This window comes from Artibeus jamaicensis, unplaced genomic scaffold (genome assembly GCF_021234435.1).
Source record: "Artibeus jamaicensis isolate MK-2021 breed Jamaican fruit bat unplaced genomic scaffold, CSHL_Jam_final contig_525, whole genome shotgun sequence".
Classification (NCBI taxonomy): domain Eukaryota; kingdom Metazoa; phylum Chordata; class Mammalia; order Chiroptera; family Phyllostomidae; genus Artibeus; species Artibeus jamaicensis.
Window position 1 is genome coordinate 17,124,239 of NW_026521874.1, and position 20,842 is coordinate 17,145,080.

The 20,842-nt window shown below is 54.3% G+C and overlaps 2 protein-coding genes across 5 annotated transcripts; one reads left to right on the forward strand and one right to left on the reverse strand.

The window, feature by feature from the left end:
• Positions 1-85: 85 nt before the first annotated feature.
• SELENOM (selenoprotein M) lies at positions 86-8,175 on the reverse strand. 2 transcript variants are annotated; one of them, XM_053669819.1, is made up of 6 exons: positions 7,981-8,175; positions 2,745-3,167; positions 1,214-1,249; positions 968-1,002; positions 538-616; positions 86-448 (listed from the first exon to the last, which is right to left on the reverse strand). In XM_053669819.1, exons 2-6 carry the CDS (start codon positions 2,862-2,864, stop codon positions 290-292), a joined length of 429 nt encoding a protein of 142 aa, XP_053525794.1. In that variant the 5' UTR covers positions 2,865-3,167; positions 7,981-8,175; the 3' UTR covers positions 86-289. The 2 variants fall into 2 exon arrangements, with proteins under 2 accessions (XP_053525794.1, XP_037022716.1); XM_037166821.2 differs by having other exon boundaries at positions 7,912-8,175.
• Positions 8,176-10,097: 1,922 nt separating this feature from the next.
• On the forward strand, positions 10,098-20,420 carry INPP5J (inositol polyphosphate-5-phosphatase J). Of its 3 annotated transcripts, XM_037166828.2 has the most exons (14): positions 10,098-10,834; positions 12,472-12,870; positions 13,009-13,643; positions 14,005-14,121; positions 14,241-14,349; positions 14,558-14,674; positions 15,027-15,202; positions 15,641-15,752; positions 15,893-16,002; positions 16,146-16,329; positions 18,880-19,017; positions 19,175-19,252; positions 19,354-19,458; positions 19,655-20,420. In XM_037166828.2, exons 1-14 carry the CDS (start codon positions 10,730-10,732, stop codon positions 20,156-20,158), a joined length of 2,889 nt encoding a protein of 962 aa, XP_037022723.2. In that variant the 5' UTR covers positions 10,098-10,729; the 3' UTR covers positions 20,159-20,420. The 3 variants fall into 3 exon arrangements, with proteins under 3 accessions (XP_037022723.2, XP_037022722.2, XP_037022724.2); XM_037166827.2 differs by having other exon boundaries at positions 12,472-13,643; XM_037166829.2 differs by lacking the exon at positions 12,472-12,870 and having other exon boundaries at positions 10,100-10,834.
• Positions 20,421-20,842: the final 422 nt, after the last annotated feature.

The following is a 20,842-nucleotide window of genomic DNA, read 5'->3' on the forward strand; positions in this document are numbered from 1 at the left end:
TCTCTGTCTCTCTTTGGAGGGTTGAATGGAGGGAAGGGGGACTCCTACTCCCCACGGGCCCGCAGCAAAAAAGGAGTCGAATCTCTGAAAGATGGAAGGAGATTTAGTGGAGCTAAAGGGAGGTGAGTGGGAGAGAATATAAAGGGGAATGGAGAGGAACCCCCAACTCCATCCCTGCCGGCTCCCTTCAGGACGAGGCTTCTGCTCTCAGCGAGGGAGTTGCTCCTATGACACTGAGCGCTTCATTCTGTCCGAGGGGCTCAGTCAGGGGGATCCCGCACTCCCGGACCTACAGGTCGGCGCGGTCCGGAGAGCCTTCAGCGGGCCTAGCAGGTGCCTGCAGGTACTCGGGGGGCACAGGGTCGTCGGGCGCTGCCTTGCGGTAGAAGCCAAGCTCCTGCACCAGAGCATTGATCTCCTCGCGGGTCATTTCGCTGAGCGGGATTCGCTGAAGTGGAAGGACTGGGTCAGCTCACCGGCGGCTTTTTGCCCCGCCCCCTGCTCTCTCCCCACCCCCTTCGCCTTCCCAGGCCTCACCTCTAGCTCCTCGGAGCGGTGGCCCAGCAGCACCAGCTCTGGGTCGGCCCCCGGGAGGTGTTTCATTACTAGGTTGTGACTGGAGAGTTAAGGTGGGTAGTGATGGGCCAGGCAGGGGTTCCCACGGCCTTGCTGATGTGAACAGCACAGCCTTGTTTGCCGAGGTAGCGCAGGGATCCCCATTTACACGTGAGGAAATGAGGGTCCAAAGAAGCAAGGGGCCCTCCTCCCCATTCCCGTGTCAGTGGCAGTCCCCAGTCAATTCCGTTTGCCCACCCAACTTGGAGACCACCTTGGAATTCTCTGTGCAGACACTACCGATCAATTCTATTTGTCAGATGAAAACCATTTGTCATCCTATCAGTGAAATTAAGTAGAAGATTCTCCCAGACTTCCTCCCCACTCTGCCTCCCCCAGAACTGAAGGATACTACAGTGGGATGTCCTGGGTGACGAAGGCCTTCACCTGGGGAGAAACCAAAGCATCAGACCCCAACCCCCTCAAGGTACCGAAGGGAAACTGAAGCCCAGCCAGGTGCAGCCAGTCAGGAGCAAGCTCCTGACACCAGCCCAGAGGTCCTCCCCTACCCAATCATTGGGAACAGGTTGCCCGCCACCCCACCCACCCCCAAGAGGCTCAGGGAAGGCAGAGCTGGGACCTCTTCCTTCAAACTCACCTCCTTCAGGCGATTCAGCTGTCATCCTCCACAGGTCTGGAGGGGAACAAGATGGCATAGGTCAAGAAAACCTCACGCCTTCCCCAGCCACACCCTCAAAGCCATTTCCCTGTTGTCTCCCACTCGGGTCAGGCTGTGGATTACTCCAGCAGTTCCCAAGGTGTAGAGATGGGGGCCTCTTGTAGACAGAAAGGGGGACTCTGTACAGACAGGGAAACTGAGAGAGACCTGGGAATACCAAGGGCAAAGAGGGCAAGGCCAGAGACACTAGGGCACTCACAGGCCTCGGGACTCTTGCCTGCACATGTTGCTGACTGTTGGCTGAGCCCAAGAGAAACAGTCACCCTACTCCTCTCAGGGAGTAGAGACCTGGGCCTCACCTTTGGCCCCTAGAGCCTCAGGGTGGAGCACCCCAGAAGGAAACAGCTCAGAACTGCCCTGGGCACCCCCATTAGAGACATCTGCCATCTGGTCCCTACCCCGCCCCAAGCAGAGCAGGCCCTCCCTGCCACCTGAGGGGCAGCCTCACAGACCATGTGGTTGCTTTCCCAACATGGGAAGATGGGAGAGTCCCTGCACTTCCTGAGGAAAGAGAGGCACCTCCCAGTAAGATTCCAGGCTCCAGGACCACCCATTCTAGTCTTCCCTCGTCCTGCCCCTGACTTTTTAAAGACCCTATTTATTTATTTTTAGAGAGAGAGAAAGGGAAGGAGAAAAGAAAGCAGAGAAACACTGATGTGTGAGAGAAACATCCACCAGTTGGTTGCCTCTTGCATGACCCTAACAGGGGACCTAGCCTGCAACCCAGGCATGCGCCCTGACAACCAGTAATTGAACTGAGGACTTTTTGGTTTGCAGGACTACGCCCAACCCACTGAGCCACAGTGGTCAGAGCCTCTTCTAGCCTCTTTGTTCAGACAGACAACTGAGGCCCAGAAAGGGGCTGCTATAATCCAAGTCACACAGCAAGACAGGGACACTGGTGGAGAAGTTCCCTGTAGAAGGGTGTCGGGGTAGAGGGGCTGCTGCAAAGTATTGGTAATGCAGTTCCTAGCCCCCTTCTCTGGCTCCTCAACGGTGGGGGAAGGCACCCAGAAATCTTCCCTCCCCCAGGCAAAGGAAGAGAGATCATATGGAACTGGGGTGCGGGAGGAATTCCAGGGAAAAGTGAAGTGATGCGGGGTAGGGGGAAAGGATGAGAAGTTGGGCTCCAGAGGGTAGGCTTGTAAGAGTCATAGGCCAGGAGAAGAGTTAAGGGACAGCGTCAGTGTGTCTGGGGGCCTGCTGTCTGATCTGATGGGGAGCTGGGGAGGAGTTCGGATTTCCAGGCCGCAAGATCGAGTGTCTCGGCCTTCCACGGTGGATGCTGGGGCGTCTGTCCAGAGGCTGGGAAGTAGGAGGGGTGGTCCCAGAGCCAATGGGGACTTGGGAGTCGGGAGGGTCTCGGGGCCAAAGCGAGCGGTGATGCCCAGGCTAAGGGGCCGCAGGGCACGAGAGCGGTGGTCTTTGGGTTGGACGCCGACATACTCACCTCTACCCGGGCTCGGGCAAGACGGTGCAGACGGTTCCAGTCGGGCCGGAAGGTTGTGGCGGCGGAAGCGAGTGCCGCGAGAAGCAGCAGCAGAGGCGGCGGAGGCAGCGGGAGTCGCATCGGAACCCGAAGAAAATCAGCAAAACGGGGATGAAATGCCGGGCCGCTGAGCCACGTCTGGGCCTGCGGTCTGGCCCCACCCGCGCTCGAAGCCCCGCCCTGCCCAACCAGAGATCACGCCCCCAGCTCCGGGTGTTCGCCCGCGAGTCCGCGGGGCGTCCCCCAGCTTGCTCCTAGTGGGGTTCTAGCTCCTCTCCGATCCTCAGGCCTTTGCTTTCTCAGTCGCAAGGGTGTCTGTGCTCCCTCTGCCGATAGAGGGAGTGGACGCTCCGCAGGATGCATCCGGACAGCGCCACCTCCTGCCTGTAGGGGACGCGGGCGGGATGCGGTCGGACACGGGTTTCTAAGCCATAGACCAGATTTCCAGATGGGGAAATTGAGGCCTGCGGAATTCTTGTTTATGTTTTTTATCTTTCTGGACAAAATTTTGACTAAGGATTCAGTTCCCTGGGGCACATATTGTGGCGATAGGTACATTACGTACTCTATAGAAGCTGGGAGGATAAAAAGGTTAATACCCATAAAGCGTTTTACAACAGTACCTGCTACGATGTTAGTTTTCATTATTTCATTCCTTACCTCATAAAAGCCCCATGAACCCGTTTTTCAGGTTAGGAAACAGGCAAAAAAAAGATAAGAAGTGATTAAGCTATGGATCTGGGATTTGAACCCCGAAATACCCCTGGGCTCTTCTCGCCAAAATAAAGACAACTGGATCAGAATGCCATCTCTCCTCTTCAAGCCTACGGCAGACTCAGCAAATGGAGCACGGTGCTCTTTCCACTGAACCTAGACTGGGACTCAAAATTATCATCATCGTACCAAGGCAACATTATGATTTTCATGGACCCTAGGCATTTTTGCCTTTCTGAACCCCTTTCTCCATTAAGAAAATATATTAAAAATTGGATTTTACAACTGCTTTGATAAAAAGGAATATAATCCAGGCTGCATTCATTATTATATATTCCTTTTTTCTTCTGATTTTAAAGAAATTAAAACTAAAACATTTTCCTGGACCCCTAGAAGTATCACAGACCCTAGACATTGAGCCTCAGTCAATGTCAGGTCTGCACTAAGCTCTTTGCTCACCCTGCTACCTCACATTCACTGACTTGATTATAAAGGTTTAACAATGACAGGCCTAGACCTATTATTTAATACCCATTCTTTATAAATGGATACATGAAACTTTATAAATGGGTGAAGAAACTATAAACATAATTGGTTCTGTCCAGACTTTTAACATAATAGATTAAGTCTAACATTCCACCGAGTGCTGTGTAAGTGTGAATTAATGCAAGCTCCTGAAGGGCAATTTGACTCCATAATCAAAACTCTACAAATATTCGGCCCTGGCTGGTGTGGTTGAGTTGGTTGGCACATTATCCTGTAAACCAAAAGGTTTTCTCCCTGGTGAAGGCACATCCCTAGGTTGCAGGTTCGGTCCAGGTTGAAGCACATGTGAGAGGCAACTGATTGATGTCTCTCTCTCACCATTGATGTTTCTCTCCTTCTCTCCCTCTCTTGCCCTCTCTCTAAAATCAATAAGCCTGTCCTCGGATTAGGAGATTTTTAAATAAATAAATTAAGAGGCATTTATATTTATATATGTAAAATTTCTTTGACCTAGTCATTTCTTCATTCCAAAGTAATCATCAGAGAGAGAGAGCCAATGGTTAGGTCAAGCTTGTTTATCAAAACGTAGTTCAGCCCTGACTGGTATGGTTCAGTGGGTGGAGTGTAGTCCTGTAAACCAAAAGGTTGTAGGTTTGATTCCCAGTTAGGGCACATGCCTGGGTTGTGACCTGGGTCCCAGGTTGGGGGCATATGAGAGGTAACCAGTTGATGTTTCTCTCACACACTGATATTTCTCTTCCTCTCTTTCTCCCTCCCTTCCCTCTCTCTAAAAATAAAATCTTTAAAAAGACAACAGTTTATCATGGTGAAAAACTGGAGATACAACCTAAGTGTGTCACTGCAGGGAGTGAATTAAATAAATGATGGCACCTCCATAGGATTGAAAACCATGTAATTATTTCAAATGGTGTAGCATAGTACTGATTGACATGAAAAATGTTGTCAATTGTTAAAAAAAAAATCTCACCACCAAACAGCAATAGCAGTTGGAAGTTGTGCTGCTCTGGGCTTCAACTGACTAAATAAAGGGCATCTTTTGGCTCAAATAACAAAATAGTTGCATGGCATGGGAGGCTTTAGGCAAGGTGTAATCCACTTGATGAGTCATCCAAATTTGATCTCTCTCCATTCTTCTCCCCACAGTTTCAGCTGATCATTAGACCAGTGCCTGCATGGTGTCAAGATGGCTGCCAGGATGGCTACCCGGGACTGCAGACTTCTTCATTCACATCTAGTCAAGGGGTCATTTTGTTTTTCTTTTGGCAGTCTCCTCAGGAAGTAAATGAACTTTCTTTCCCCCAAACCCTCCTTATAGCTCACTAGTCCATTCATGATCCAGTCATGTGGCTGGAAAAATGGAAATTAGTCACTGGCTGAACCAACTGGGTCCCATTCCTGAAGCCTGTCAAGGATATGGGCTGCAATGGACATTGTGACGGCAACAGAGTAATCAACCAATTTTATAAAATATGTATAAGCAAATATACAGGGTGTGGCAAAAGAAGTTTACAGTTGTCTATATGCAAAATAATCCAGTAATTAATAAATAATACAAGAATAAATTGTTTCATGGACTCACAACTGTAAACCTACTTTTGCCTCACCCTATATACGCCTGGACCAAAATCCAACTCTAGAAGGAAACAACCCAAGAAATCAAAATGGTCATTTCTTGGTAGATGAAATTACAGGTGAGAGTTTTCTTCTTTACACTTTTCCTGTATTTGCTGTAATAAATATCTATTACCTAAACACAAAGAGTAAACTTTGTTTTTGAAAAAAAAGCAGTGGCCCTGGCCCAGTTGCTCAGTCGGTTGGAGCATTGTCCTGTACACCGAAAGGTTGCTGGTTGGATTCCCAGTCAGGGCACACACCTAGGTTTCGGGTTTGATCCCCCTTTGCGGCACGTACGTAAGATAGCCAACAGATGTTTCTCTCTCTCTTCCCCTCTCTCTAAAATCAATTTAAAAACTATCCTTCGGTGAGAATTTAAATAAAAGGGGGACACATGTCATGGGCTCCCTCTGCCTGACCCCATACCCAGCAAGGGCCTCCAAGCGGCTAAAGCCTGAAGCCCCGTGGAGATAGAGCCTGTGGTTTTTCTGCAGACAGACCCAAGCCTCAATGCCCTGTGGGCCCATGTTGTTCACTGGATAGATGCCACCAAACTACTCTCATTGCATTAATCCGAACACTGCGGCCTGGAGGGCCCACAACCTGGGCTGCTGAGGGTTGACTGTCCAGCCAGTGGAACCAGTAGTAGAGACACTGGCCACAACAGTACCGGGAACATTCTGCATCAGCAGCCGTGGGAGGCCCAGAATCTCCCAGAACGATCTCTGATCGTAATCAATTCCCTTATGTGGCAGTATGTAATCTAGGCCAGCAGCCTTCCTCAGGTGGAGCTGGGTTTGGGGTTTAGTCTGCGATGGGGTCAGGCTCAGGCAGGATCAGGGTCAGCCCTTAGCCTAAGCCCAGGGTTGGAACTGAGTCTGGCGCTGGAGTCGGTCGGTGCTCAAGGATTAGTTGTGGGCCTCACTCTGCGACCAGGATCAAGGCTCAGTCTGTGACCAGGTTCAATGACAGTCTGAGGTTGTGGATCAGTGTGTGACCAGAGTTGTGTGACCCAGAGTCAGAGCTCGGTTTGAGGTCAGGATTCAGTCCATTGATTAGGCTCAGGACTCAGTCTGTAAACAAAATCAGGACTTGGTCTTCTGCTAGGTTCAGGGTTTAGTTAATGATGAGACTTGAAGCTCAGTCTAAACTTGGGGTTAAGGCTCAGTGTAAAGTCAAAGGTTCATCTAGACGAGGGTTGGAGTTCAGTCTTTGATTATGACTCAGTCTTAGGCTAGGACCAGGGCTCAATCTGGGTCCAGAATCGAGGTCTCAAGTTGGGATCAGCCTTAGTCAGGCTTGGCTCAGGCTCCATATGTGACCAGTGTCAGGGTTTAATCTAAGGCCACGGTCAGAGCTCAGTCTAGAGCTGAGGTAGCAGCTCAGTCTTGGCACTGGATCAGGGCTCAGTGAACACCAAGGCTAGGGCTCAAGGTGGATCTGGAATCAGAGTCAGGGTTGAATCTGGCTCTGTGCTCTGTTCTGAGGTCTAATAAAAAAAGTCCCTGAAGACATGGGAGCCCAGGGCAGGTCAGCCAGCATGAGCGCCCAAGCAAGCTTATGTCCCTGCAACAAGGCTCTCCTTGCGTGCTAAAGCCGGGTGTCCTAGAGCCTTCTAACCTACATGGCTCTGCTGCCCGAGATCCCCTCGCACCAGAATAAAAATAGCCACTCACTTCAGAGCAGCTGACAGCGGGTGCCAGGCTGCCTAGGAGGAGGGGGAGCGGTGGAGAGGGAGGGCGGATGCCTGAGCCTCAGCCCCAGCTGTGTGACCTTGGGAAAGTCAGTCCTCCTCCTTGAGCCCATTTCCTGAGGGGCAAGTGGGTTGTAAAGATGACACCCACCCCAGAGGATGAGAACAAGGGGACAGTGACATGACATGTGGCATTTGGTACTAACAAGAACCCCGCAGTGAAGTCTTGGGAGGAGAAATTCTCCTCCATACCCTCTACGTTTCTCTCCTCCAGGAAGCTCTTCCTAGCACTCACTTTTTCCACCTTCTCCAGTACACTCGTATGTGGGGCCCTCTGCATCTCCAGCCACTTCTCAGTGGCCACAGTGTGACCTCCCTTACAGTAGGCCTGGGTCAGGGTGACCAGGGGTTGAAGGGAGGACAGACCCTTCTGTACCATTATCACTTACAGAAGCACCTGGAAGGTGGATAGAGGAAGAGGAGGAAGACAGAGGAAGGTGTATACACCTGCTCATGGTGTATTTACTGAGCCAAAGGGCCATGAAGACGTATGTCCAAATTTTGCATCCTTTCGCAGACAGAACTTGCCACATTCCATACCTTTGCACCTGCTCTTTCTCTGCTTCCCAGGACATTGCTCCTCTTTTCAATTTGGCAACGTGGACTCACCTTCGAAGAAGGGATTCAATGGTCACCTCCATGGAAAGGAATTATCCACTATGCACCGGGAACCCCATTCTCTGTCCCCTCCTGGCCTCGGTTTCTTCCTCTATCAAACAGGGATCTTATTACCAACCTTTCAGGGTTACTATGGAGAGTAACCAACCACCAACTCTGTCCTTTCTCATTCCCAACCCAAACAGCCTGAAGGTTAGCACTAAGAGTTTCCAAAAGGGGGCTGGACAAGCTGTACCCTGTGTCTTAGTACACACACCACCCCCTCCAGTGAGGGAAGGGAGGAAGCCAGCTATCTGTAGCAGGGGGGCGGTTCTCCCTGGCAGCTGCCCCCGGCCTGCCGCCCTGAGCCCCAGAGCCTGTTATCAACCTCCTTAGTCATCACACCAGGAGCTCAAATATAGATCTCCCCTGGCTCCCTTCTCAGCTGGGGTCCACCCCCCACCTTCTTCTCCTGGTTAGGCCACGTCTGGGTCTCAGAGTCCCTTCCCCTTCCCCCCAGGGATACAACTGCCTTGGGCCTCAGTTTCAGCATCCACCAAATGGGCATGTTGGAGATGATAACGGTGATGATGTTGATGATGAGAACTCCAGAGCAGCTGCCCTGACCGAGAACTTACTTGTGCCGGGCTCTGTGCTCAACACTCCATAGGTACTATCTTGCTGAACCTTCACAGCAACCTAAGGAGGTATCAGCTGTTTTTATCTCCCTTACACAAATCGGGAATCTGAGTGAACTGCCCAAGTAAGTCAGTAGTAGGGCCAGAAACAAAGCTTCCTGCAGGGTCTGAGCTCAGGGAGAGGAGAGGATAGAAAATCCTGGGCTGCCCAGCGAGGGCCAGGTAGCCCTCTGCACACTCATTTGCATGGCATTTGCCTGGCTCCCAGAGGACTTTGACGCCCTTCTCCCAGCCCCCATGGCTGAGCCTAAGGCCTCATCCCAGGGGACCCAGATTGCATCAGAAGCTCAGTACTATTAGGGGATATCTCCATTATCTTACCTGTAAAACAGGAGTCAGAGGGCTGGACAGGGTGCATTCACGCTTTTCCTTCTCTCTGTAGTGGCCTGCAGACCTCTGCCACGTCTACGCTCACTGCTTCCCTCGCCACCACCCCACCTTCACCTCCAGCTCCACAACCACTTCCTCTTCCATCAACATAAAACCCTCTTCTGCCGCCATCTCTCCTCCACTTTTACTATCTCCCTTCTCGCCATTACTACCACCCCTTCATTCTTCTACCTCCACCACTGCCAGCGTCCGCGCCTGTTATCCCCTCTTCCGTCACCATCATCATCAACACCACCACCTCCTCCATCACTGTCAGCCCTGCACGTCCATCATCATAACGACATACGTCATCACCTCCCCCATCACCACTGTCATCACCTCCACCGTCACCATCCAAATACCTTTCTACACCAGGGCCCTGATGTTATGATCTGTGTCTCTATCCCCACAATTCCAGCCTCACAGAGTTGCTGGCCCAGAAACACAGACTAGACCCAGAGACAGGTGAGAAGCCCATCCAGGGACAGAAAGTCCTATGTCCACATGGCTTCCATGTAGGGAACCACACAGGCCTATGAGGATGCAGAGGCGCCGTTGCCTAACAGGCAGCTCTGGTTAAAAAACTGAACGTTATCTGCCTAAATTGAGCAGGATCACTCTAAGCAATCCAGCAGTTCCGGGGGAATTCGGATTTCAGGGACTGCTTAGCAGATAAGAATGATAATAGGGAAGAGGAAGAAGCAGAGGGCTCACAGCCATCCCTGAGTCTTGTTACTCGTTCACCCATTCATTCATTTGTTTATTCATTCAACAATCATCTCCCTGGGCCTGTTGGAGATCAAGGTCTGTGCTAGGTCCTGGCCAAAGGGACTCCCAGGACCTCCTGCCAGTTCATTCTCCCTCTGTTGGTCCTTTTCCACCCTAGTTTCCTTCCTCCAGATACCCTTAGTTGGCTCATTCTTGTCTTGGGTCACTGAGGACACTCCCTTTCCTCATTGAAATGCAGGAGACCTCCCCAGCTTAGTAGGTGACCTTGACCATGTAGCCTCTCCAAAACCACACCCACTGAGTATGGGACTGAGGAAAGCTGAGAAGAACTGGGCTGCGCTGGGCCTAGCTGTGGGAGTCCCAGGGCAGGCAGCGAGGAGTCTGCAGAGGAGAAGGGGCAGTGCTGAGGCTGAGATGGGAAAGGGCTCCAGTAGCTGGAGCCTGAGTGTCTGGCTCTGGGATGGGAAGAATAGAGCCAGGCAGGCGGCAGGCACCGAGGCCTGGAAATGGGGCAAGGGAGGGGGCCAAGGCAAGTCCTGAGATGGCAGGGCACCAGGAAGGTAACGGGATCAGGGTGGGGACTCAGGTGTCCCGGAGGCCCTGAAGAGGGTGCTGACCTCTGAGCTACTTGTTTCAGCTTTTCCCTCAGGTGTGTCAGTGCCCCTCCCTTCAGCAAGGGCCAAGCAGGCCTACTGGTGGGGTAGCAGAGGGGCACAGACAGAGCTTACTGCACACAGCCAGGTGGAACTCCGGCCAAGCCACTGGGCACACTTCCCCACACTTTCGTGACCGTGCCAGCTTCAGCAGTCAGGCCACCTTGCCCTGGCCACCTCTAGGTTGGGAAGTAGATGCCTGTGCCTTTAAATTCTCAGCAGGTTGAAACGGCTGATGACATCACTGGTCCCCGGGAGCGGAGGAGCTGGAGCTAGAGCCTGAGGGAGCCCCGGCTGCCAGGGGCTGCAGACATGGAGGGCCACGGCAGCAGTGGCAGCAGGAGGCCAGGGACCCTGGCTGGCCTGGGCCCCCTGCCCATGCCCCATGGGGTTTTCCAAACTGGAGCACCCTCCAAGGTAAGACCCCTAAAACCTAGCCTCCCCATTCCTGATCCTTAGTCCCACACCCCCCACACACACACACACACATTGCAGGCACCCTGGTGACCCTGGCTGAGGGACTGGCACTCTCCTCTGTCCACTGAGCAGGGATGGGTGAACAGGGCACCTTGAGGCCTGAGGGGGCAGTGATGGGACACCCAGAGAGAAATGGAGTTAGCTACCCCCAGGATCCTGCAGGAGAACACTGGACTAAGTGTTAAGTGACCCAGCTATGCTCCAGTTTTGCTGTGTGACCTTGGGCAAGTTGCTTGTCCTCTCTGAGACAATGCAAAATGAGGAGGCTTGTCCCCAAAGACTAGAACTGTGACATCTGGGATGTCTAAGTTGTTAGTGCTGGAGGCGGTGTGGTGGTTGGTGGGGGTGGTGGGGGTGCCTAGTGGGATACCTGGAGCCAAGGAGGATGCTGAAAATGCATCCATGAAGAGGTGAGTTTGGGGATGGCGGTGGAAGTAGAGTTCCAGGTTCTCTGAACCGAGAAAGGCACGGGTTGCAGACAGACTGCATCTCTGGAGACAGGGATGGGGCCATCCCAGGGCAAGTGCAAATCTTCTGCCCTCCCTGGCAAAGGACATTATCCTGTCTTCTGGAGACAGATCGGTAAGGAGAAGGAGGTCCCTATTGGGCAGGGTGGCCCCTACTCCACCTGCTGGACAAAAGGAGGCTACCTGCTTACCTGTCCTCACAGGTGGGGGAAAGGGTGAAGAGGGTAGGAGGGTACAACCTGCACGCAGAGAGGGGTGATGCCATAATCAACAGAATCCTGGACTCGCTCCGAGGGACGCGCCCTACCTATGGGGCCACTTGGTGAAGACGGACTGTTCCGCGGGGCTTAAATGGAACCCTAGCACATGTTGGGCTCAGAAATGCAGGAAATATGAGACTGAGGTTTCCCAGGAACCAGGTGTGGCCAGGGACCCTTCACCAGGTCCCTCTGTTTTACAGACAGGAAAACGTAGACCCTGGGCAGAGAGGTGCTTGCCTAAGGGTACACAGATCTGGGCTTGGGGCTGGTGTGGCCATTCTCAGACCCAGGCTCTTGCTCCTGTGTGGAGCTCTGGGAATGGGTGAAGCAGACAGAGAGGGCTCTGACCAAGGTTAGAAATGTTTGATGGGGAGAACCTGAGGGTTCCTGAGGACTGGGGAGAAGGAAGCCGTACTGAACATGCTGGACCTTGAGTGTAGAGTCAGCAGATCCGGGGTGTCAAGTCAGTAGCCCTTGACATGGGACGGGGCAGGGAGTTTGTCCAGGAAGGCTGTCTCCAGCCACCCAACACTCCAGAGGGGCCAGGGAGTGGGTGCCAGCCAGGAAGGTTCAGACTCACACTCTACCTCCTTTGAGTCGGGGGTCTTAGTTTCCTCTTCTCTGAAAGAGGTGTCAGACTTGAGATAGCAGGTAAGGTTCTGTGTCCTGTTTGCCCCCAAAGAGAAGCTAATTGGCAGCAGGATGGATTGAGGTAAGAAATCAGGAAGAACTTCCTTGGAAAGATGTACCTTTTTTTTTAGGTATATGGAATCTTCTGGGGTCTATATGGAAGTCGGGGCCTAAGCCACTGGTTAGGGTTACCCTGTGTCTTTAACTTATCCTCTACAAGGTGGACTCAAGTTTTCAGCTCCCAGCCAAGGAGAATGCAGCCCCAGTACCCTTGGAACCAAGGCTGGCTCTGGCACCTATGGGGCCACATGCTGTTGGGCCACTTTCCTCAGAGGGGCCAAGACTGGCTTTGTCATCTCCTCGACCCCTCCTGGCTCCACTGTCTACCCCTGGAGGGCAGAAAACAGCTCCTGCCCGCCTCAGCTCCAGCCTGGCTTCAACATCTGTGGGCCAGTTGATGTGCGCCCCTGCTGGGGTGACGCCTCCTCCAGCAACTTCGGGCTCGGTCCTGGCTCCAGCATCCCTGGGGCAGCTGGTGATGTCCACCTCAGCTGCACCCAGGCTGCCTCCAGCTGCTCTGGGGCCCAGGCTGGCTTCAGTGTCTAGAGATCAGAAGCAGGTACCAGCTGTCTCCGTGGGACCCAAGCCAGCACTGGCCACTTCAGGCCTAAGCCTGGCCCTGGCATCTGAGGAGCAGCGCCCACAGCCCCCCTCCAACTCTTTCCCAGTGCCCAGTCCGATTCTATCGCCCTCTCAGGAACAGACCCTGGCTCCAGTATCCATGGCACCAGCCCTGGCCTCTGTAGGACGGACACCAGCTAAACAGAGGGACGTCCCAGCCCCTAGACCTCTCCCCACTTCTGAAGGGCATCTCCAGCCTCCGGCTCAGGCATCCAGTCCTGCAGGCTCCCCATCTTTGATCCAAGCTCTCCCAGACCCCCGGACCTCTCCCTCCTTCAGAGCAAGGCCTGAGGTCCCTCGCAGCAGCCCTGAGGATCCTGTCCTGCCCCAGCCACCCCAGTCGCTGCCCTTGAATACAGGCCAGGGCTCCCCAGGACTTCTGTCCCCTACCTTCCGGCCAGGGGTCCCCTCAGCCCAGACCGTGCCCCCACCTCTACCCAAGCCACCCCGGTCTCCCAGCCGCTCCCCCAGCCGCTCCCCTAACCGATCCCCCAACCACTCCCCCAACTGCTCCCCTTGTGATCACCCAGCCCCTGAAACGGCCCTCCCCAGGCCTGGCACCCAGGGTGTCAGGCCTGGTGGGCACCTGAGCCCCAGCCTTCAGCCCCAAGAAATTCCAGTCCCAATCACCACCTCCCCATCTACATCCACTTCATCATCATCATCCTCGTGGTCAGCTCAGCCGACCTGCAAGAGCGACCCCGGCTTCTGGTGAGGGAGCCCTCTCCCCGAAACGATTGTTGGGGCTTGAGCTCTGAGACGAGCCATGCTTCCAGGGTGGCTTGCCCTAGTCTGCCCTAGTTTACCTCCCTGAGGAAGAGTCCTTGGGGGTGCTGGGCCCATTCTGGGACCCTCGGAAGACAGCATCCCCTCCTAAGGGACTTGCCCACCCCTAACTCAATTGACCTCCCCTGGGAGAGTCTGGAAGGAGGGATACTGGGCCCACTGTGGTCCTTCTGAGGGTTTGCACCCATACCCGCCTCAGTTTATTTCCCCAGAAAGGGCCCTGTGGGAAGATCAGGGATGAGGGAGTGGTGCCCTGCAGTTACCCCTCCTATACTGGCACCCCCAGGATCACTGTGGTCACGTGGAATGTGGGCACTGCCATGCCCCCTGACGACGTCACATCCCTCCTCCACCTGGGCAGTGGCAGCGATGACGGCGACAAGGCAGACATGATTGCCATAGGGTGAGGGGCCGGGGGGCATGGGCCCTCTCCCCAGCCTCTCCTGCCTCCCAGACCCTTGCCCATGGGAGGGGCTTCTAAGGAGTCCCCCAGCCCGACAGCCACCTCACCCCGCGCCCCAGGTTGCAGGAAGTGAACTCAATGATCAACAAGAGGCTCAAGGACGCGCTCTTCACGGATCAGTGGAGCGAGCTTTTCATGGATGCACTGGCGCCTTTCAACTTCGTGCTGGTAACACCTCCCTCACCCTCTGGATGGGCGGAGACCCCTGGATTCCTGGTTCTACATCTGCCTTGACTCACTGTGGGGTCTGCTGGGCCTCTACTGCCGGGTCTGTGAAAAGGGAGGCTGGAGGAGCAGACTCTAAAGACGGGAAAGGGCGAGGGCGGAGAAGCTGGGGTTGTGCCCAGTACCTGAGCCTAGTCGCCTCCCACCGCAGGTGAGTACGGTGAGGATGCAGGGTGTCATTCTGCTCTTGTTCGCCAAGTACTACCACCTGCCCTTCCTGAGGGACGTGCAGACCGATTGCACGCGCACTGGACTGGGTGGCTATTGGGTAAGCAAAGGAGTGTTCGGAGCGGACACAGTCCTAAGAGGCCCGTGTATTTATTAGTCCCCAGATCCTCTGCACTGGCCAGATCTCCCTGCGCTCCACCCCTTACTCTGAGGCCCGCCTCTCCCCAACCCCGGCTACCACCTTACTCTATTTTCTAGACCCCGCCCCCTTTCTGTCTCTTCCTGAGCAAGGAGTGGGGGGCGGTTCCCAGTGCTCTGGGCCTTTCCCTAGACCCCACCCCTCTCCCAGCCACCTCCACGGCCTGGCAGTCCTCGCCGCTCTGTATGCCCCGCCCAGCACCTCACCTCCTTGCCTGGACCCTGCCAAGACCCGCCCAATCTTGCTGCTCAAGGGCAACAAAGGTGGAGTGAGTGTGAGACTGGCGACCTTCGGACACATGCTCTGCTTCCTGAACTGCCACCTGCCAGCACACATGGACAAGGCGGAGCAGCGCAAGGACAACTTCCAGACCATCCTCAGCCTCCAGCAGTTCCCGGGTCCAGGGGCGCAAGGCATCCTGGATCACGAGTATGGGCCAGGGCGGAGCCAAATGGAGGTTGGGCGTGGCTAGTGAAGGAGGGGTGGGCCTCAGCGGTGAGGGTCTGCGAACTTGCAAGAAGGAACTTGATACTATCTGGGTGGGCCTTGTGGGGAAAGGCGGGGCCTATGGAGGTGGGTCATCACCCAAACTACTAGGAACCGGGACACTGGGTGAATTTGATGGAGGCAGAGCCTGCAGGGAGATCTTTGCTGAGGGGCAGGGCCTTAACTGAGATTCTGAACCAACTGTAACTTTCCACTAGATCTGCACCCTCCTGCTCCTCCTTGGCGGGCTGGAGGCTCTGTGGCCACCCAGCCATCACCATCACTAGGGGCATTCGGTGTTGTCGGGTAGGAAGGGGGTGGAGAAGAATCTGGTTTGGGCTCTTCCACTCCAAGGACCCCACTGACCTCCACCCCACACAGCCTCGTGTTCTGGTTCGGGGACCTCAACTTCCGAATCGAGAGCTACGACCCTCACTTCGTCAAGTTTGCCATTGACAACAACCAGCTTCACAAGCTCTGGGAGAAGGACCAGGTGTGGAACCCCGGGCTGCACCCCAAACCCCAAGCACACTGAGTGTACCTCAAGACACACCTGTACCCTAGGCTCTGGTCCTCGCCCTCACCTGCCCTGCCCAAGCTGTTGTCCAATTCTGCCTTTCTGGACCCTCACAGCTCAACATGGCCAAGAACACCTGGCCCATCCTGAAGGGCTTCCAGGAGGGGCCCCTCAACTTTGCACCCACCTTCAAGTTTGACGTGGGTACTAACAAATATGACACCAGGTGAGCGCAGCACTACCATGAGGTGGGGATGTGGGCCGAGGTCTTTTAGATAAATGAGTCGTGGAAGAGGGCCTGGAGGCAAGGCTGGGGGCCGTGCCTTGACCTGCTGCCCCTGTAACTCGGGCTATGCCTGCCCAACACAGTGCGAAGAAGCGGAAGCCGGCCTGGACAGACCGTATCCTGTGGAAAGTCAAGGCTCCGCGTGGAGGTCGCAGCCCCTCGGGACAGGAGAGCTACCGGCTCCAGGTGACCCAGCACAGCTACCGCAGCCACATGGAATACACAGTCAGTGACCACAAGCCTGTGGCTGCGCAGTTTGTCCTGCACGTGAGTCCTGGCCTCACCCTCTTCTCATGGCATCCCCAAGCCCAGCTCAGCGTTCTGCAGCCCATCCCGTTCACCTGCCTTTAGCAGTACCCATCCATCACAGCAGAGTGGGAGTGGGTTATGATTGCCATTTTCAGGTGAGGAAACTGAGGCTCAGAGACCCAGCATCGCTTGCCCAGGGCCACACAGCCGGTAAAGGGAAAAGTTAGGAATTGAACCCAGGCTAACCTGACTCCAGAGCGCATGCCTTTTCTACTTATCTCTAACTCCCTTCTTCCAAGAAAGGCTGAGGCCAACTTATGTTAAAATTCACATATGTCATAAGACCAGGGGAAAAAAAGGTTTACTCAGGCCACATGCAGCATTCATTCATATTCATTTATGACTTATTTACCATCTTACCGTACGCCAGTCACTATAAGAACAAGGTAGTGATGGGAAGGAGTAGAGATACAAGAAATACAAAACTAAACTCTAAATAGTTACTTAGCATTGGTTTTAGGATTGAGGTCCCTAGTGGCCAACATAAAGAAGGGGAAACGCAAGGATGTCAGAACTGGACCTGAGAGACTACCCAGTCCAACTGTCTGTTTATCTGAGGCCCCTCGTTGGGTAGGCAGGTGCCCCAAGTCCTACACGGGCAGGCGCAGTGGCAGAGCAGGGGAGATTCCATCTCTCCAGCCCTGAAACCCAACGCTTGGCTCTCTGATTCCCTTGATCTGATAAGAGGGAGCGCAGCAGGCCAGAGAAAGTATTCCTTGGTGACTTAGTCACTTGGGAAAGGAAATATGCCTATGCCCGGCCTCCTGTGACCTTTGGTAAAATGCTTGGGTGTAAGGTTTAACCCTCACCTTGAGAACCACTCCTTTTGGGTGCTGTTCCCTGACCCTCCCTCCTCGTCCGGGACTCTGCCCCTTGTAAAACATCACCTGTTGCGCACCTACTACAGTGGAGGCCTTGCGTGGGGCGCTTTACATGTGTCCTCCGTTTGAATGCCTCAGCAGGCTCTGAGCTGTCCGAATCCTCCTCCCAGGTTTACTGGTGAGGAAAACTGAGGCTCAGAAAACTTAAGTCTCTTACTCAAAGCCACAGGATCCAAATAGGGGTTAGTGGGAGTTTTGACCCTGCAGGCCCTGGAGGGCATTTCAAATTGCCCACCCTGGCTAGACTGGCTAGTAGGAACCTGGACTCCGTGAGAGGATGTGCTGGATTTTTTTTTTTCTGGAGCAATTTGGTTCAGAAGCTGAGGGAGGGAAACCTGACACCAGATAAATAGGGACCAGACAAAAACCTCAGGCTGGCAGCACCTGAGTCCTCTGAGGGACAGAGGTGGAGCCAGTCCCAAGCCACCTGTCCCCCAGCAACCCCACCCCTGTGGGTGACCCTGGGAGGAGGGTACTCATGGTTATCAATTGTCTTTATGGACTGATGACAAGATCATAGCTGCCTCTTTATACAGACGGGGAAGCTGAGTCTCGGATTGGCCGAGGGCTTAGCTGAGGTCACAGAGCAAGTTAGTAGCAGAGGCTAGAAATGAATTGAGGTCTCCAGGCTTTTACTCAGGGCTCTTCTCGACCACTCGGGGGTATTCAGCTTGCCCCAGAGTATTCAGTACATCATGTCTCCCTTATTAGCATAAAGGCAAATCAGTAATTGCATACCTACTGTGTACTGGGAGGTTTATGGGATGCTTTGCAAGCAGTATCTCACTGAATCTGCTGAACGGCCCAAAGAGTTAAATAAGATCAGCCCTGACTGGTGTGGCTCAGTGGATTGAGCAGTGGTCTACGAACTAAAAGGTCACTGGTTTGATTCCCAGTCAGGACACGTATCTGGGCTCTGGGCCCGATCCCCAGCTGAGGGCATGCGAGAGGCAACCGACCGATGTATCTCTCACACACTGATGTTTCTCTCCCTCTTTCTCCTTCCCTTCCTCCCTCTCTAAAAATAAATTTTAAAAAAGAGTTAAGTAAGATCATCCAAGTTTACAGACAAAAGATCTGGCATTTGAAGAGGTTAAAAACTCACCAAGGGCCTTGGCTGGTATAGCTCAGTGGCTTGAGTGCCAGCCTGCGAAACAAAGGGTTGCTGGTTCAATTCCCAGTCGGGGCACATGCCTGGGTTGCGGGCCAGGTCTCCAGTGAGGGCCATGTGAGAGGCAACCACACACTGATGTTTCACTCCCTCTCTTTCTCCCTCCCTTTCACTCTCTCTCTGAAAATAAATACATAAAATCTTTAAAAAAACCAACAAAACTAAATCTCACCAAGGGTCACGCAGCCTGTCATTGACAGAGCCAGGGCCAAACCCATGGTCTCCTAACGTCAAAGCTGTATTCTCATTCAGTCCTGAAAGAGGTGACGAGCCCCAAGAGCCCTGGGTTAGGAGGCAGGAAGCCTGACATTTGTCCTAGACCTGTTCTGCCTCAGTTTCCCTGTCTCTATAGTACCTTCAAAGGCCCTTATCTCAGCCCCTTTTTGCTGACTCGGCCCCAAGGGTGCTTGGCATCTTGGATGGTCTCTGTTGATGTTGCCTCCTGCCCCTGGGCAGTTTGCCTTCAGGGACGACACACCGCTGGTGCGGCTGGAGGTGGCAGACGAGTGGGTGAGGCCAGAGCAGGCTGTGGTGAGGTACCGCATGGAAACCGTGTTCGCCCGTAGCTCCTGGGACTGGATCGGCTTGTACCGGGTGAGAAGGGCGGGGAGGTCAGTGACTTGGGGAAGGAAGGACCTGGAGGAGCAACTGGGTACCCAGGTGGGATCGTGGCTTCTCCAGTTTGATGCCCCACAGGGAGGCTGCTGGGGTCGGGCCAGAGGGGTGAGGGCCACGATTCCTCTCACCCCAGGTGGGTTTCCGCCACTGCAAGGACTACGTGGCTTACGTCTGGGCCAAACATGAGGATGTGGACAGGAACGTCTACCAGGTATTCAAGGGAAGCGGGAAGGGGAGGAAGTCCCCACTGGCTTTGGGGGGTTCTGTGGCTGTCCCTGACCCCAGCCTGGGCTTATACCCTGGGCCCCCCAGGTGACATTCAGTGAGGAGTCCTTGCCCAAGGGCCACGGAGACTTCATCCTGGGCTATTACAGCCACACCCACAGCATCCTCATTGGAGTCACGGAGCCCTTCCAGGTGAGTAGACCAGATGCAGGGTCAGGGGTGCCAAAGATCCTGTTCAAATGCCGCAGCCTCTACATTCTGCTCTGTGGCCTCCTATGAGTAGCCCGACCTCCCTGGGTCAGTCAAGGAGGAGTTTTGGAGTGGTTTTAGGAGGCCTCAGGGGCCTATTGGGGGTTGGAGCACCCCAGTGACCTGCCTTCCTGTCCAGATCTCTCTGCCTACCTCGGAGCTGGCCAGCAGCACAGACAGCTCAGGCACCAGCTCGGAGGATGAAGATGACAGCACCCTGGAGCTGCTCGCACCCAAGTCCCGAAGCCCCAGTCCTGGCAAGTCCAAGAGGCACCGCAGTCGCAGCCCAGGCTTGGCCCGCTTCCCTGGTCTGGCCTTAAGACCCTCTTCCCGTGAACGACGGGGCACCAGCCGGAGCCCCTCACCCCAGAGCCGTCACCTGCCCTGTGTGGCCCCCAACAGGGGCAATGATGGAGGCAGCCAGGGCAGTAGTGAGGAGGGGCCCTCTCGGCTGCCTGACCCCTGGGCCTTCCCACCATCTGTGCCTCAAAGCCTAGGCTTGCTGCCTGCCTTGCGCCTGGAGACTGTAGACCCTGGAGGTGGTGGCTCCTGGGGACCTGCTCAGGAGACCCCGACCCCAGACAGCCTGACTCCCAGCCCCCAGGGCCGGCAGAAGTTGGAGGAAGGGGGCCTGGGGCCCTGAGGGCGGGGTGGGCTGCGGGGTACAGGTGGCTCCCACTCTGCCCCAACCTTCTGCAAAACCATTTGCCTCCCTCTTGCTGCTGCTCCAGCTTTATCCACGCCTGTCACTGTCCCTGCCTGCAGTGGCCAGCTGGGATTCCCTCAAATCGATCCTGGCACCTCAACTGTGACAATCAGCAAAGCCCTATGTAGACCCCCATCTGGGATGGAGGGGCGGGGCAATTCTAGAGGTCGCTGATTAGGAATTAAATTCTCTAGCCTCATTCCTGACTCCTTCTTAACTGGTTAGCACTCTGGGGGTAGGGGTAGTCAGAGAAAGGGACTAAAGTGGAGGATGACAGATCTGACAATTATGAGGCACCAGCTGTATGCATTACACATGCCATCTCCTTTAATCTGCACCACGACCCTGAGCACCATCCTTAGCCCCATTTCACAGGTGAGCAAGCGGAAGCCTCCAGGAAGTCCCGCGATCATGGTTTGGCAGTGTGTTAGAGGTAGGGAATATTTATGAGGTCCTAAGCACTGGCTCTGCGTTTGTTCATTTTACCCTCAACAACACTATGAGGTAGGTCCTGTTTATACTGGTCTTTTTAAAGGAGGAAACCAAAGGACTCAGAGTTAGGGAAGGAGGTCCCTCAATCAACGGCACAGGGGAGATTTGAATTGAGGTTTAGGGCAGAAA